Here is a 14,854-nt window from a genome sequence, read left to right as displayed (position 1 = left end):
CCCCTCTATTGAATGTTCTAAAAAAAAAAACTAGAACGACACTCTTTGACGTCACGACGTCGACTGATATGCCTCCGCCCACATTAGTACATCATTATAATACTTGTATCAAATTTGATTTAAATCCCTTCAGCTGTTCTCAAGTTATCACATTTTTACCTGACATGACCTCTGACATTTGACCTCTTGACCAAAAATTTAATCAGTTCATGTTTACATCATTAATATTCATTATACATATCTGTACCAAGTTTTAATGTAAATCCCTTCAGCTGTTCAAGTTATCACATTTTTATCTGACATGACCTTTGGCCTTTGACGTCGGAACCCCAAAATCTAATCGGTTAATCTTTATATCATTATACATATCTGTACCAAGTTTGAATTGGATCTCTTTAGCCGTTCTCAAGTTATAGACCTATAACTGACTTTGACCTTTGACCTCTTGACCCCAAAGTTGAATCAGTTAATCTTTATATCATTATACATATCTGTACCAAGTTTGAATTAGATCACTTCAGCCGTTCTCAAGTTATAGACCTATAACAGACTTTGACATTTGATGTCTTCACCCCAAAATCTAATCAGTTCATCTTTACATCATAATACATAATTGTACCAAATTTGGTTAGATTCCCATCACTAGTTCACAAGTTATTGCGGTAACAGGATTTTGACCTAACATGACCTTTGACCTATGACCTCGTGACCCCAAAATCTAATCAGTTAATCTTTACCTCATTATACATACCTGCACCAAGTTTGACTAAGATCCCTTCAGCCGTTCTCAAGTTATCGCGGTAACGAAAACCTATCACGGACGGACGGACAGCCGGACGGACAACCTGAAAACACAATGCCTCCGGTGACGTATTTCATCCATGATTGTTTAAAATGGCTTGGAATTTTATCCCACATAGCCAAATATTAAAGGTGGAATATGAAACTGATAGTTCAAGACTTTAAACAGCTAATTAATGGAATGCTTGTTTTCTTCCAGTATCATGAACCTTTTTGCTTGAAATGTGCTAAAATGTAATCCTACTGTTGATAAGTTGATTTATTTTTTGCTATCACTTACAAACCTTCTGTCTTATTTAGGTATCAACCAATGAAAAGTGCGACGTTCATCTCGACAGAAACAGAAAGGTGGCCGTCTCTTCACAAGATCTTCATTCTACGTCTTGCCGTTCCTATCCCGGAGAAGACGAGCAATACTCCGGAGACAATTCTTGCTCGCAAATGCAATTCCACTCTCGTTCTCATTTGCTAATGGATGTTGGCCTTGACTCCAGTATGGCCGCCTTTCAACTTGATGTTCAGCCTTTTGTGGAATCGGATAAAGATGTGAGATTCACTAAAGCTCAGCAGTTGCTGCAGGAGAGCAACGACGTCTCTAAAAGGCATTGCGTAGCTGCAACTGCCATTCAGGCCACGTGGAGATCACATGTGTGTCGCATGAAATATCGAGATTTCAAGAAGGCCGCTGTGCTTATACAAAGATGGTACAGAGCTGTAAAGGTTAGCCAGAGTGCTTGGAAAATAGAGCAGGCAAGGCATAATGCTGCAACCATAATTCAAGCAAACTGGAGATGCTTTGCTTGTAGTGTAAAGTACAAGGCACTGCGGCATGCGTCTGTGATCATCCAAGTGTGGTACAGAGCTGTGAAAGTTGGTCAGAACACGAGGGAGGAGATGTGGGCACGACATGAGGCAGCGTTGCTGATTCAGGCTAAATGGAGAGGTTATGCGCAGTTTGTGAAGTACCAAGCTCTCCGACAGGCATCGTTGCTAATCCAGCAATGGTACAGGGCTGCACGACTGGGCCAAGAAGCCAGAAAGGAGTTGCGCCAGATGCACCATGCTGCTTTGATAATACAGACCAAGTGGAGGTGTTGTGCAACCGTTGAAAAGTATAAGCACCTAAATCGTTCCGCAGTTGTGATCCAGAGATGGTACTTGGCTGTTAGATTAGGCCAGAAAATAAGAGAGGACATGAGAAGACAACAAAAAGCAGCCACCGTCATTCAGGCTGCATGGAGGGGTTATCAGTCTCGTGTGAAGTTCCACGAATATAAGGATGCATCAGTCACCATCCAAAGACGGAACAGAGCTGCATTAGCTGACCAACAAATTAGGAATGAAATGAAAGAACGCCATGATGCTGCGATCGTGATTCAGGCCAATTGGAGGTGTCACGTGCAGCTTGTGAAGTATCAAGCTCTCAGGAATGCATCGTTGGTGATTCAGCAATGGTACCGGTCTGTACGGATAGGTCAGAGAATGAGGAAGGAAGTGAGAAGGCAACAAAAGGCAGCCACCATCATTCAAGCAACATGGAAGTGTCACCAGTCTCATGTCAAGTTTCCCAAACATAAGAATGCATCCATCACCATCCAAAGATGGTACAGGGCTGTATTAGCTGGCCAACAAACCAGGAAAGAAATGCAGGGAAGACGCAATGCTGCGATCGTGATTCAGGCTGCATGGAGGGGTCATCGGTCGAGTATGATGTTCCGAGAATACAAGAATGCATCCATCGCCATCCAAAGATGGTACAGGGCTGTATTAGCTGGCCAACAAACCAGGAAAGAAATGCAGGGAAGACGCAATGCTGCGATCGTGATTCAGGCTGCATGGAGGGGTCATCGGTCGAGTATGATGTTCCGAGAATACAAGAATGCATCCATCGCCATCCAAAGATGGTACAGGGCTGTATTAGCTGGCCAGCAAACCAGGAAAGAAAGGCAGGGAAGACGCAATGCTGCGATCGTGATTCAGGCTGCATGGAGGGGTCATCGGTCGAGTATGATGTTCCAAGAATACAGGAATGCATCCATCGTCATCCAAAGATGGTACAGGGCTGTATTAGCTGGCCAGCAAACCAGGAAAGAAAGGCAGGGAAGACGCAATGCTGCGATCGTGATTCAGGCTGCATGGAGGGGTCATCGGTCGAGTATGATGTTCCGAGAATACAAGAATGCATCCATCGCCATCCAAAGATGGTACAGAGCTGTATTAGCTGGCCAGCAAACCAGGAAAGAAAGGCAGGGAAGACGCAATGCTGCGATCGTGATTCAGGCTGCATGGAGGGGTCATCGGTCGAGTATGATGTTCCGAGAATACAGGAATGCATCCATCGTCATCCAAAGATGGTACAGAGCTGTATTAGCTGGCGAGCAAACCAGGAAAGAAATGGCAGGAAGGCATGATGCTGCGATCGTGATTCAGGCCAATTGGAGGTGTCATATCCAGCGGGTGAAGTATCAAGCTCTCAGGAATGCATCGTTGGTGATTCAGCAATGGTACAGGTCTGTATGCCTAGGTCAGAGAACAAGAAAGGACATGAGAAGACGACAAGAGGCAGCCACCGCCATTCAGACTGCCTGGAGAGGTTTTCAGTCTCGTGTGAAGTTCCTAGAATGCAAGAATGCATCCATCGCCATCCAAAGATGGTACAGAGCTGTATTAGCTGGCCGACAAACCAGGAAAGAAATGCATGCAAGACGCAATGCTGCGATCGTGATTCAGGCCAATTGGAGGTGTCATATCCAGCTTGTGAAGTATCAAGCTCTCAGGAATGCATCCTTGGTCATTCAGCAATGGTACCGGTCTGTACGTATAGGTCAGAGAATGAGGAAGGAAATGCAAAGACAACAAAAAGCAGCCACCATCATTCAGGCTGCATGGAGGGGTCACCGGTCGAGTTTGATGTTCCTAGAATACAGGAATGCATCCATCACCATCCAAAGATGGTACAGAGCTGTATTAGCTGGCCGACAAACCAGGAAAGACATGCAGGGAAGACGCAATGCTGCGATCGTGATTCAGGCTGCATGGAGGGGTCATCGGTCGAGTATGATGTTCCTAGAATACAGGAATGCATCCATCACCATCCAAAGATGGTACAGAGCTGTATTAGCTGGCCAACAAACCAGGAAAGAAATAGCAGGAAGACATGATGCTGCGATCTTGATTCAGGCTGCATGGAGGGGTCACCGGTCAACTATGATGTTCCGAGAATACAGGAATGCATCCATCGTCATCCAAAGATGGTACAGAGCTGTATTAGCTGGCCGACAAACCAGGAAAGAAATGCATGCAAGACGCAATGCTGCGATCGTGATTCAGGCCAATTGGAGGTGTCATATCCAGCTTGTGAAGTATCAAGCTCTCAGGAATGCATCCTTGGTCATTCAGCAATGGTACCGGTCTGTACGTATAGGTCAGAGAATGAGGAAGGAAATGCAAAGACAACAAAAAGCAGCCACCATCATTCAGGCTGCATGGAGGGGTCACCGGTCGAGTTTGATGTTCCTAGAATACAGGAATGCATCCATCACCATCCAAAGATGGTACAGAGCTGTATTAGCTGGCCGACAAACCAGGAAAGACATGCAGGGAAGACGCAATGCTGCGATCGTGATTCAGGCTGCATGGAGGGGTCATCGGTCGAGTATGATGTTCCTAGAATACAGGAATGCATCCATCACCATCCAACGATGGTACAGAGCTGTATTAGCTGGCCGACAAACCAGGAAAGACATGCAGGGAAGACGCAATGCTGCGATCGTGATTCAGGCTGCATGGAGGGGTCATCGGTCGAGTATGATGTTCCTAGAATACAGGAATGCATCCATCACCATCCAAAGATGGTACAGAGCTGTATTAGCTGGCCAACAAACCAGGAAACAAATGGCAGGAAGGCATGATGCTGCGATCGTGATTCAGGCCAATTGGAGTTGTCATATCCAGCGGGTGAAGTATCAAGCTCTCAGGAATGCATCGTTGGTGATTCAGCAATGCTACCGCTCTGTATGCCTAGGTCAGAGAACAAGAAAGGACATGAGAAGACGACAAAAGGCAGCCACCGCCATTCAGACTGCCTGGAGAGGTTTTCAGTCTCGTGTGAAGTTCCTAGAATACACGAATGCATCCATCACCATCCAAAGATGGTACAGAGCTGTAGTAACTGACCAGCAAACAAAAAATGAAATGCAGGCAAGACACACCGCTGCGATTGTGATTCAGGCCAATTGGAGGTGTTACATGCAGCGTAGGAAGTACCAAGCTCTCAGGAATGCATCGTTGGCGATCCAACATGCTTGGAGAACTCGCAGAGAGCGTTTAAATCTTGAACGATTCATGGAGATCGGGCGTCAGAATATGAAAAGTGTCCTCCTCCTCCAGGTATGTATGGAATGGAAGCTTTGGTAATATGTACTTATTCCATAATAAAACTAGATGGTATTCATAGAATACTTATCCTGTGCAGTCAGCTTGGTACGAGGCAACTCTTCTGTTTTTGAACGTTATTTTTTTATATTTGATCAAATATGGCTGACAGACCAAGTGAGCGATAACATCATAAGTTTATATTCTCGAATATAATTGTTGCATAGATCACACTCAATAAATTTCAAACTGATCAGACTAAGCGTTGTCCATATTGAATTGACGTCATAATTACGGCATCAATGACGTCATAATTACGGCACCAATGACGTCATCATTAACAACACCTATTCCCAATGTGTTGTTCTTTACAATGAGCCACATGTCCATTTTTTCCATGGAGCGGTTTTGGAGATATAGAGGTGCAACATTTTTCGGTTTTTCCAATATGGCGTCCGTACCACATGACCTATGACGTAATGATTATCATTAAAATATTCCACAGGAGGAGGCACTCCTATGGTGAAAATTTAATGTCCATTAGACTGATAGTTGCTGAGAAAAATAATTCCTAATGATCGGATAAGTGTTGTACTTGTTGAATTATGACGTCATAACGAAGGCACTGATGACCATCATAATTAACATTTTATTCTCCATGGGGAGTAGTTGACAATGAGCCAGGTCCCAATTTTTCCATGGAGTGGTTTCAGAGATATAGAGGTGCACCTTTTTTAGATTTTTCCAAGATGGTGCCTGTACCACGTGACCAAAAAAAAAACCAAAAAAAAAACCACCTTTAGAGGCCATTTTTCCCCGCAAGCGGGGGTTGGCCTTTTTCGGGAACCGTGGTTGTTGTTGTTTTTCGGTCCCCTTTTTGAAGCAATGTTTTACGGCCGGATGCCCTTCCTGACGCCAACCCTTTTTTCCGCCTTTAACGACAAACAGGGAATTACCAGTGAAGAGAGGGACCAATGACATCATAATTATAATTGAAACTATTCTACAGGAGGAGCCGCTCGTATTCTGAAAATTTCTTGTTCATCGGACTAACGGTTGCAGAGGATTTTTTTTTTTCATACTGATCAGATCAAGCGTTGGACTTGCCGAATTATGACGACATAATGGAGGCACCTATGACATCATCAATAACATATCTTATTCCCCATGGGGTGTACTTAAAAATGAGCCATGTTTCAATTTTTTCCATTAATTGGTTTGGTAGATATAGAGGTGTAACGTTTTTCCAGGATGGCATCCGTACCACGTGACCTATGACGTCATAATTATCAGCAAAAACATTTACAGGCAGATGCGCTCCCACGGTAAAATTTCATGTCAATCGACCAACGGTTGCCGAGAAAATGAATTTTTAAAATGCAGACACGGCACATGTACGGCACATGGCAAACGTACGGCACACGTACGTAAACGATTGCTTAACCCTGCTTTTTGCCTCGCGAGCGCAGGGTAACTAGAACGGCACTCAATAGAGAGCATACCTACGCCTCGTTGGCCACATCACTCAATGGTGAAGAATCACTTTAAAAATTCTGCAAGCTGGATCCGGATCCGGATCTTCACAAAAATTGAATCGATTCTTCCTTGTCGTGCACACAACCTGTCCAACAAGTTTCCTCCAAATCCATCCATAACTTTTTGAGATACCCTGCGATGTATCGTTTTTGGCCCTATCTCCCAATGGTGAAGAATCACTTCCGGATCCAGATCTTCACCAAAATCTAATCATTTCGTGGTTGTCACATACGCTACACCTCTGCCAAATTACAACTTTTTGAGATTTTTTTACTCTTTTTTTTTTTTGGTATTCAAGATCGAGGCTCGTGTAAGAGCTAACATTGATCACACAAAAAAAACTGACACAAAAAACATACAATAAATGGAGCGGGAGACAAGATGGGGAGAGAGAGGGAAGCACACAAGTACAACAGCAGAGAACAGGGACATCGGGAGATCTGTGGGAGGGAGAGGGTGGGGGGGCGGGGGGGAGGAGGCATGGGAAGGGCGGAGGGTGGGGGAAATATATAACACATGGACACTGCTAGGACTTCCAGGAAAGAAGTTGGTATTTCAAAAAAGTAGATCTGGGGTGAATGAACGGGGGTAGAAAAGATCAAGGTTTTGGATGGGGAAGATAAGAGATGGTGGTGAACAGCTGTTTTAAAGACCTGGAGGGAGGAGTGGGAGTGAATAGAGTGAGGGCGTTTGTTCCAGAGGCGGGAGTAAAGAGGAATTACAGAGTGAAGGTGAGCAGAGAGTTGATTTTTGCAATTTCACCAGAAGAGGGTTTCTGGCAGATCTTGTGTGATCTGTAGGAATATTTGGGGGACAGAGCACAGAGAGCTGGGGGAGCTACGCTGGAGAGGAGTCAGTAGAAGACAGAAAGACCACCAACCTGCCTGCGGTGAGTGAGTGAAAGCCCCTCACAATCTGCTTCATCGCAGGAGATTCCAATGATTCTGAAAGCTTTGGTTTCAACAGCGTGAAGACGAGCTAGGTGTGAGGCAGGAGTACCGGCCTAGAGGGGAGAGCAGTATTCCATTGAGCTGCAGATGAAAGCCTTGTATGTGGTGAGGAGCTCAGGTGTGCCAAGGAAGGACTTCGCATGACGGAGGATGCCCTGTCGGCGACTGGCTATGGAGGCCAGCTTGGAAATGTGGTTTTCCCAGGAAAGATCATGGCAGATAGTGAGACCCAAAAGCTTGACTGACAGAACTTCTTAGAGAGGATTGTTGAGAAAGTAGATGGGAGGGTTGTCCAGTCGGTCTTTTCCGAGAGACATAGTAAGAGTATGAGATTTGTCAGGATTGAAAGACATGTTCCACTTGTTTGACCCGTCTGTGATTTTGTCCAGGTGTGCAGATAGTGAGGAGGCTGCAGACTGCCGATCTGAGGGATGAGGAATGGAGTGGCAGAGAGTGGAGTCATCAGCAAAGAGATAGAGAGGATTTTCCAGAGAGTCAGAGAGATCATTGATGAAGACAAGAAAAAGCAATATTTTAGAAAAAATCAGCAAAAGCAGAGACATTTTGTTCACAAACGGACAGACAGGGGTGAAAACATAACCCCCATCCACCTTTGGTGGCGGAGGTAATAACAGGGGAGGTGCATGTGAGAGCTATGAAAAATGAGAACGAAAACTCAGAATTTTGCCCTATTTTCTGCATCTCTCCTTGTTTAACCCCCTTGCCCGCATTTCTTCTTCCACCATCTTTAGCCAAGTCTTTCTTGGTCTTCCCCGTCCTCGACTTCCTTCTACATTCATTTCCATCACTCTTCTCAACCAGTCACTTTCATTCTTCCTCAACACATGACCAAACCACCTCAACCTGTTTCTCTTCACAGCATCAATCACAGGCTCTATTCCCATCATCTTTCACAATTCATCATTTGTCTTCCTCTCTCATTGATACTCCGCACATCCACCGAACCATTCACATTTTCACCCTTTCCAGCCTTCGTTGCTGCTCTACGTTCATTACCCATGTCTCGCTCCCATAAATCATAACACTTCTCACACATGCAGCATACACCTTTCCCTTCAGCTTCAACGACACTCCCCTCCTCATCAGCACCCCACTCAGTTCCCGAAACTTCCTCCAAGCACATCTCACTCTTGCAACCGTTGCCGAGTCTGATCCACCTTCTCCATTCAGCATGTCTCCGAGGTAGCAAAATGTTTTCACACCTTACAGCTTCACGCCGTCTCCAAGATCCAACTCAACATTTCCTCCATCTGCAGCTCCCTCTGTGCACACCTTACATTTGAATGTAGCTGCCACACTGGTTAATGACCCTCTCAGACCACCACATTTTTGATGAACCCACTCAGCGCACATTGTACATTGAATGGAGTTCACTCCGACACCCTTCCTGCACACAGCACATGGCCACTTCCCAGTTCTTTCCACCTCACCACATGCTTTACCACTTGCCATCACCTTCGTCTTTCCTATATTCACCTTCAGACCTTTTGTCTCCATACATTCCTACCACTTCTTCATCTTTTCCTTCAGTCCATCCATACTTTCCGCAATCAACACCAGATCATCTGCATACAACAACTCCCACGGTAGACCCTCCTTTACATTCTGTGCCAGCACCTCCATCACAGCTACAAATAGTAGTGGGCTTAGTACCGAACCCCTGATGCACTCCGAACTTCACCTCAAACTCACCACTGTTCCCGTCCTTCGTCCTTACAGATGTGCGCGCTCTTTCGTACATTGCCATCACTACTCTGATCAACCATTCCTCCACTCCCAACTTCCTCAATGCCCATGTCAGTACTTTGCGTGGAACCCTATCGAATGCTTTCTCCAGATCAACAAACCCAAGAAACATCTTCTTCCCTCTTCTCCATGTACTTCTCCTGCAACTGCCTCACAATGAAAAGCGCGTCTGTCGTGCCTCTTCCTGGCATAAATCCAAACTGCATTTCGTCGATCTTCACTTTCTTCCTTATCCTCCTCTCCAACACCCTTTCCAATACCTTCATTCCATGCTCCAATAACTTTATCGCTCGGTACGAGCCACACTCCAGAGGGTCACCTTTCCCCCTGTATAGAGGGACGAGGGTACTCAGTTCCCAATCCACTGGAATGCGGCCTTCTTTCACCACCAGATTACAGATCTCTGTCATTCTCTTCACACCCCCAACTTCCTGCTGCCTTCAACATATCTCACACAACTCCCGTCGGCCCTCCCGCTTTTCTACTCTTCATTGCTTTTATCGCTTCCTCAACTTCCTTTTCAGTTATCTTCTCTGCCGGTCCTAAAACTGGGTTACTCTCTATGTTGCCATCCCATTCATTCTCTGTATTCAACAGCATTTCCATATATCTTTTCCATCTTCCTTTAATTCCATCTGGGTCCACAACGATTTGTCCCACTTCATCCTTCAAGCAACTCACCCCCATCACATCACACCTCTCTTTCGCTATCTGCTTTGCAATCCTGAATACCACTCTCTGACCCTCTTCCGAATCCAACTTTCTCCGAACATTTTCCTACATGCCTCCTGCGTCTTTGCTACCTCTTTCTTTGCAGCCTTCTTGGCTGCCTTATAACTTTCATGCTCTGCTTTTTCTGCTCCCGTACCCTTCGCCTTCTGCCACACCTTGAACTTCTTCCTCTTATCGTCAATCCTCTTTCCAACTTCCTCATCCCACCACCATGTTTCCGAGTTCCTCGGTGGTCCTTTTGTCCATCCACATACCTCACCAACGGCTCCCAACAGACTATCTTTCATTGATATCCAACCACGTTCAAGCTCAACCACATCATCCTCTACCCTACTCAGCCTCTCTTTTAATGCCTCCCTTACTGTCACCTCTTTCAACCTCCACACCTTCATTCTCGGTTGGTACTTCACCCGCCCAGGTCTCCTCGCACCTTTCACCCTTATGTCGCAGACAACCAAGTGGTGCTGTGAAACAGCCTCCTCCCTGGGATCACCTTTGTGTCCCGGAGGTGCCCCCTATCTCGCCTACGCACCATCAGGTAGTCCACGGTTGTCGTCGACCCACCTGACGTGTATGTAACAAGCTTATTATCCTCTTTCTGGAACTGAGTATTACAAATCAACAAATCAGCTCCATCAGCAAACTCCAAAATCCTTTCACCTTCTCCATTTCTCACACCATATCCGTAACCCCCATGAACTCCCTCAAAACCGTCCATACTCCTTCCCACATGTCCATTTAGGTCTCCTCCTACCACAACAACTTCCTCATCTTTCACGTTTTCCATCAGCTTCTCTATCGCACACCAGAACTTGTCCTTCTCTTCATCGCTCCGGCCAACCTGCAGAGCATATCCTGAGATGACGTTCACCAAGAGCTTTCCAATCATCGTTTTCACCATCATCAACCTATCACTCACTCTAGTCACAATCACCACACTGTCTCCAAACTCCTCAGAAAACAGGACACCAACACCATTCACGCCCTCCGGGCACCCTTGCCACACAAACTTGTATTTCTGTCCCTGCCTACCCTTCACCATTCTCACACCACTTCCCTTCCATCTCGTCTCTTGCACACAACATATGTCCACTCTTCTTCTGATCAATACTTCCACCACTTCTCCTGATCTCCCTGTCATTGTCCCTACATTCCACGTCCCAAACCTCAGAAACCGATCTCCACTTCGGTCTGTACCCTGCCCATATGTAGTTGTAATTGTCATGGTTCTCTTTTTGAGGCAATGTTTTTATTTCCGGATGCCCTTCCTGACGCCAACCCTCTTAGTCGCCTCTTACGACACGCAGGGATACGGTGTACCTATTCTAACCAGGGTACACACCGGGATAAAGCTTTGAATAAAACCAAACGGGTTTAATCCCGAACAAATAAACGGAGAATGAAATCAATAATAACTATATACAATGAAGTAAAATAAATCCGATAAAAACTAAGGCGTCAAGTCACAAGCACAGACGGGGCGAGGGACACAAAATGGCGCCCTATCTCTGGTGGCAGCGGTTGAGAGGATGGGCACGGAGCAGGCGATGAGAGGATGGGCATGGAGCAGGCGATGTGATGAGCAGGATGACAAAGAGATGATGAGGAGACGAACAGGACCATCAACAGGCAATGGTGGAAGATGATAACACCAAGGCCAAAGCAGGCAGGCAGGATGACCTCCTTAAAGCTCTCCTTCTAAGGCAGACCAATCTCAGAATACCAGTTCTCACCAAAAATGTGAGCTCCCCTCCTCAGGCTCGCGGTACAGTTAATTCTCCTCAGGCTCGCTGTACAGTTAATTCTCCTCAGGCTGGCGGTACAGTTAATTCTCCTCAGGCTCGCGGTACAGTTAATTCTCAGGCTCGTGGTACAGTTAATTCTCCTCAGGCTCGCGGTACAGTTAATTCTCCTCAGGCTCGCGGTAGTTAATTCTCCTCAGGCTCGCTGTACAGTTAATTCTCCTCAGGCTCGCGGTACAGTTAATTCTCCTCAGGCTCACGGTACAGTTAATTCTCCTCAGCTCGCGGTACTGTTAATTCTCCTCAGGCTCGCGGTAGTTAATTCTCCTCAGGCTCGCTGTACAGTTAATTCTCCTCAGGCTCGCGGTACAGTTAATTCTCCTCAGGCTCGCGGTACAGTTAATTCTCCTCAGGCTCGCGGTACAGTTAATTATCCTCAGGCTCGCGGTACAGTTAATTCTCCTTACTCCACGCGATCTCCTCAGCACACGCCAGAATGCGCCATCGCCATCTTGAAATCACTACATCAATCAATCACTCCACCATCTACCCTGATTGTCATGAAGGACCGCAAGGCTAACCCCCGCTCTAGCCGGGAAAATGGCCTTAAAATGCATGTTGTTGTTGTTGTTGTTGTTGTTGTTGTTTGTACTCAGAAGAGCGCACAAGTCCCGCCTCGCGCGTTCATTCTGAATAAAAATGCCATTGACTAAACACGCTTCTTATGATGGCCCACTGCTATTATGCTCCATCAACGCATATCATCCATGCACCCGATTATGTCACATAGTTTCTTGGCAAGGGTTATGAACGTCATAAATATATTTCTTCCCTCACTTTGGGTCCTTGATCAGATTATATCCCTGGCTTGAAAATAATAATTTCCCTGAAAATGGGACCATAAAGATTTATTATTATTATATGAAGTTTCAGATTTTTGGGCAAGGATTTCAATTCAACCAATTATGGCTGTAATACCACTTAACTGATTAGGTCATCATTATCACCCTATACAGTATTCCCCTTTTGGAGTTGATGACACATGGCAAGCTTCAATGTTTTTTCGTTCAGCGGTTTCAGAGAAAATGTCCAAATTATTTTCCTTTAATCCAATATGGCTGCCATAACATGTGATATATGATGTCAGAGTCGGCAATAAAAAAACTCTCCATGATGAGTCTGTCCCTCCTATGTTTAAATATTTGCATTGATCGAACAAGCGGCTGCAGAGGAAAACATTTTTTAAGCGAAAATATATGGATGTGTACACAGACAGACACACAGACAGGGGCATTGCAATAGTCTAGCATCCCCATTGGGGCAAGATGAGAAAGGGGAAGTAGGATAAGATGGTGCGGAAAGAAAAATAGGTGATAAGAATGGTATGAAGCGACAAATATTGGGGGTGGCAATGAGCATGCTCAGGTCACTCACCAATTTTTTATTATTATTACCAGTGAGGTACCCGTGCTAAGCACGGGTGGGAGGCCATAAGCAAACAGAAAATGCAGAAACGGCGAATGCTAAAGCATGAAACCAATACATTCCTCATTATTGTAGCACCTTCAGTCGCACGTCAGACATGGACAGCAAGTTCGTGAAGGACTTCCACGAAAAACGTACCCGTTCGCAAACAAACGGGTACGTTTGCTCCATACTCGGTCAAAGGCGAATCTGCATATGGCGATCAGCGAATTCACGTTTAGAAAGTAGAAACCGTCACGGCATTTCGTCATTCACTTGAATTCGATATCTCTTTTTTCATTCCAAACAGCAAAACTCCAATCACAAATGAAATAACATTAATATAAAAAATGAACTTTTAACAACATTCGTGACATAAACAAATATTTAAATCCTGATGTGAAGTTCCGTACGGTTGGGTGAACACAATTACGAATTCAAAATCATAATTGTGTTCACTCAATTCCAATCATCCTTTCTCTCATCCAAACTCCATCAAACTCATCCAAACTCTCTCTTCCTCATATGTGGCGACTTCATCTGTCATCATGCCAGCTGGCTGGGTGTGGTTTCCTCTCTCTCCAGCCATGGCACCTCAGCAAAGGACTTCTCCGACTCATTGGGACTGACACAATCTGTCAATTTCCCGACCCGGATCTCAGTCAATGGAGTATCTTCTCTTCTAGACTTGGTTATGACAAACTTCCCTGCAAATGTCTGCTGCTCTTCTTCTGCTCCAATCGGTTCTTCTGATCATGTGCTTGTTAAAGTGGACATGTCTCTGGCCATTCTCAGAGAGCCTCCTCAGCGCCGACGAGTCTGGAATTTCACTCAGGCTGACTGACACGGTCTGCAAGCAGCCATCAATCATTGGACTGGTCTCCCATCTCTACTGCCTCTGACATAAATTCTTCCTGGGAATTCTTCCAAAGCAAACTGCTCTCTCTCATGCACAGATTTATCCCATCTTGTCTTCAGTTGTCTTACCCTTCCTCCCGTCCATGGTACACTGAATCTTGTGGTGAGGCAGTTGCCCTGAAACAACTTTCCTTTGCCTCTTGGAAGGCAAATCCAACTGAAGGCAATCTCATTTCCTTCCACTAAGCACGTAACAAGTGTGTGTCTACCCTCAGGAGTGCCAGGAAGCACTATCTCTCCACAGTCAAGATTGAACTCTCAAACCTGTCTCCTTCCTCCGAATCCTGGTGACGTCTGGTCAAATCCGTTTCTTGTGTTTGTTCCCCCTCCATCCCCTCCCTTACCTCAAATGGCTACACAGTTGACACCGCACGTGACAAAGCCGAATGCCTCAACTCTGTGTTTGCCTCAAAATCTTGTGGCCCAAACTCATCTCTCTCTGTTTCCACCTTACCCAGTCGAACCCAACTGCTCCTGGACTCTGTGTCCTTCTCTCCTGACAAGGTGAAGTTTTTGTCAAACCTCGACTCTGATTCTGCAACTGGACCAGACGGCATCAGCCCACGGGTC

The 14,854-nt window shown here is 45.6% G+C and overlaps 1 protein-coding gene across 1 annotated transcript in view; it reads left to right on the top strand.

Annotated features, from left to right (window-relative positions):
- ASPM (assembly factor for spindle microtubules) overlaps positions 1–14,854 on the top strand; it is a 78,572-nt gene that overhangs the window by 40,290 nt on the left and 23,428 nt on the right. The window contains exon 16 of the mRNA XM_068125323.2: positions 1,102–5,190. Coding sequence (XP_067981424.2) covers positions 1,102–5,190 — 4,089 coding nt within the window. The remainder of the gene's footprint in view (positions 1–1,101; positions 5,191–14,854) is intronic.

Source organism: Myxine glutinosa, chromosome 8 (genome assembly GCF_964187855.1).
Source record: "Myxine glutinosa chromosome 8, kmMyxGlut1.1, whole genome shotgun sequence".
Lineage (NCBI taxonomy): Eukaryota > Metazoa > Chordata > Myxini > Myxiniformes > Myxinidae > Myxine > Myxine glutinosa.
Note: the sequence above shows the minus strand (reverse complement) of the source record. Positions and strands in the feature narration are given on the sequence as shown.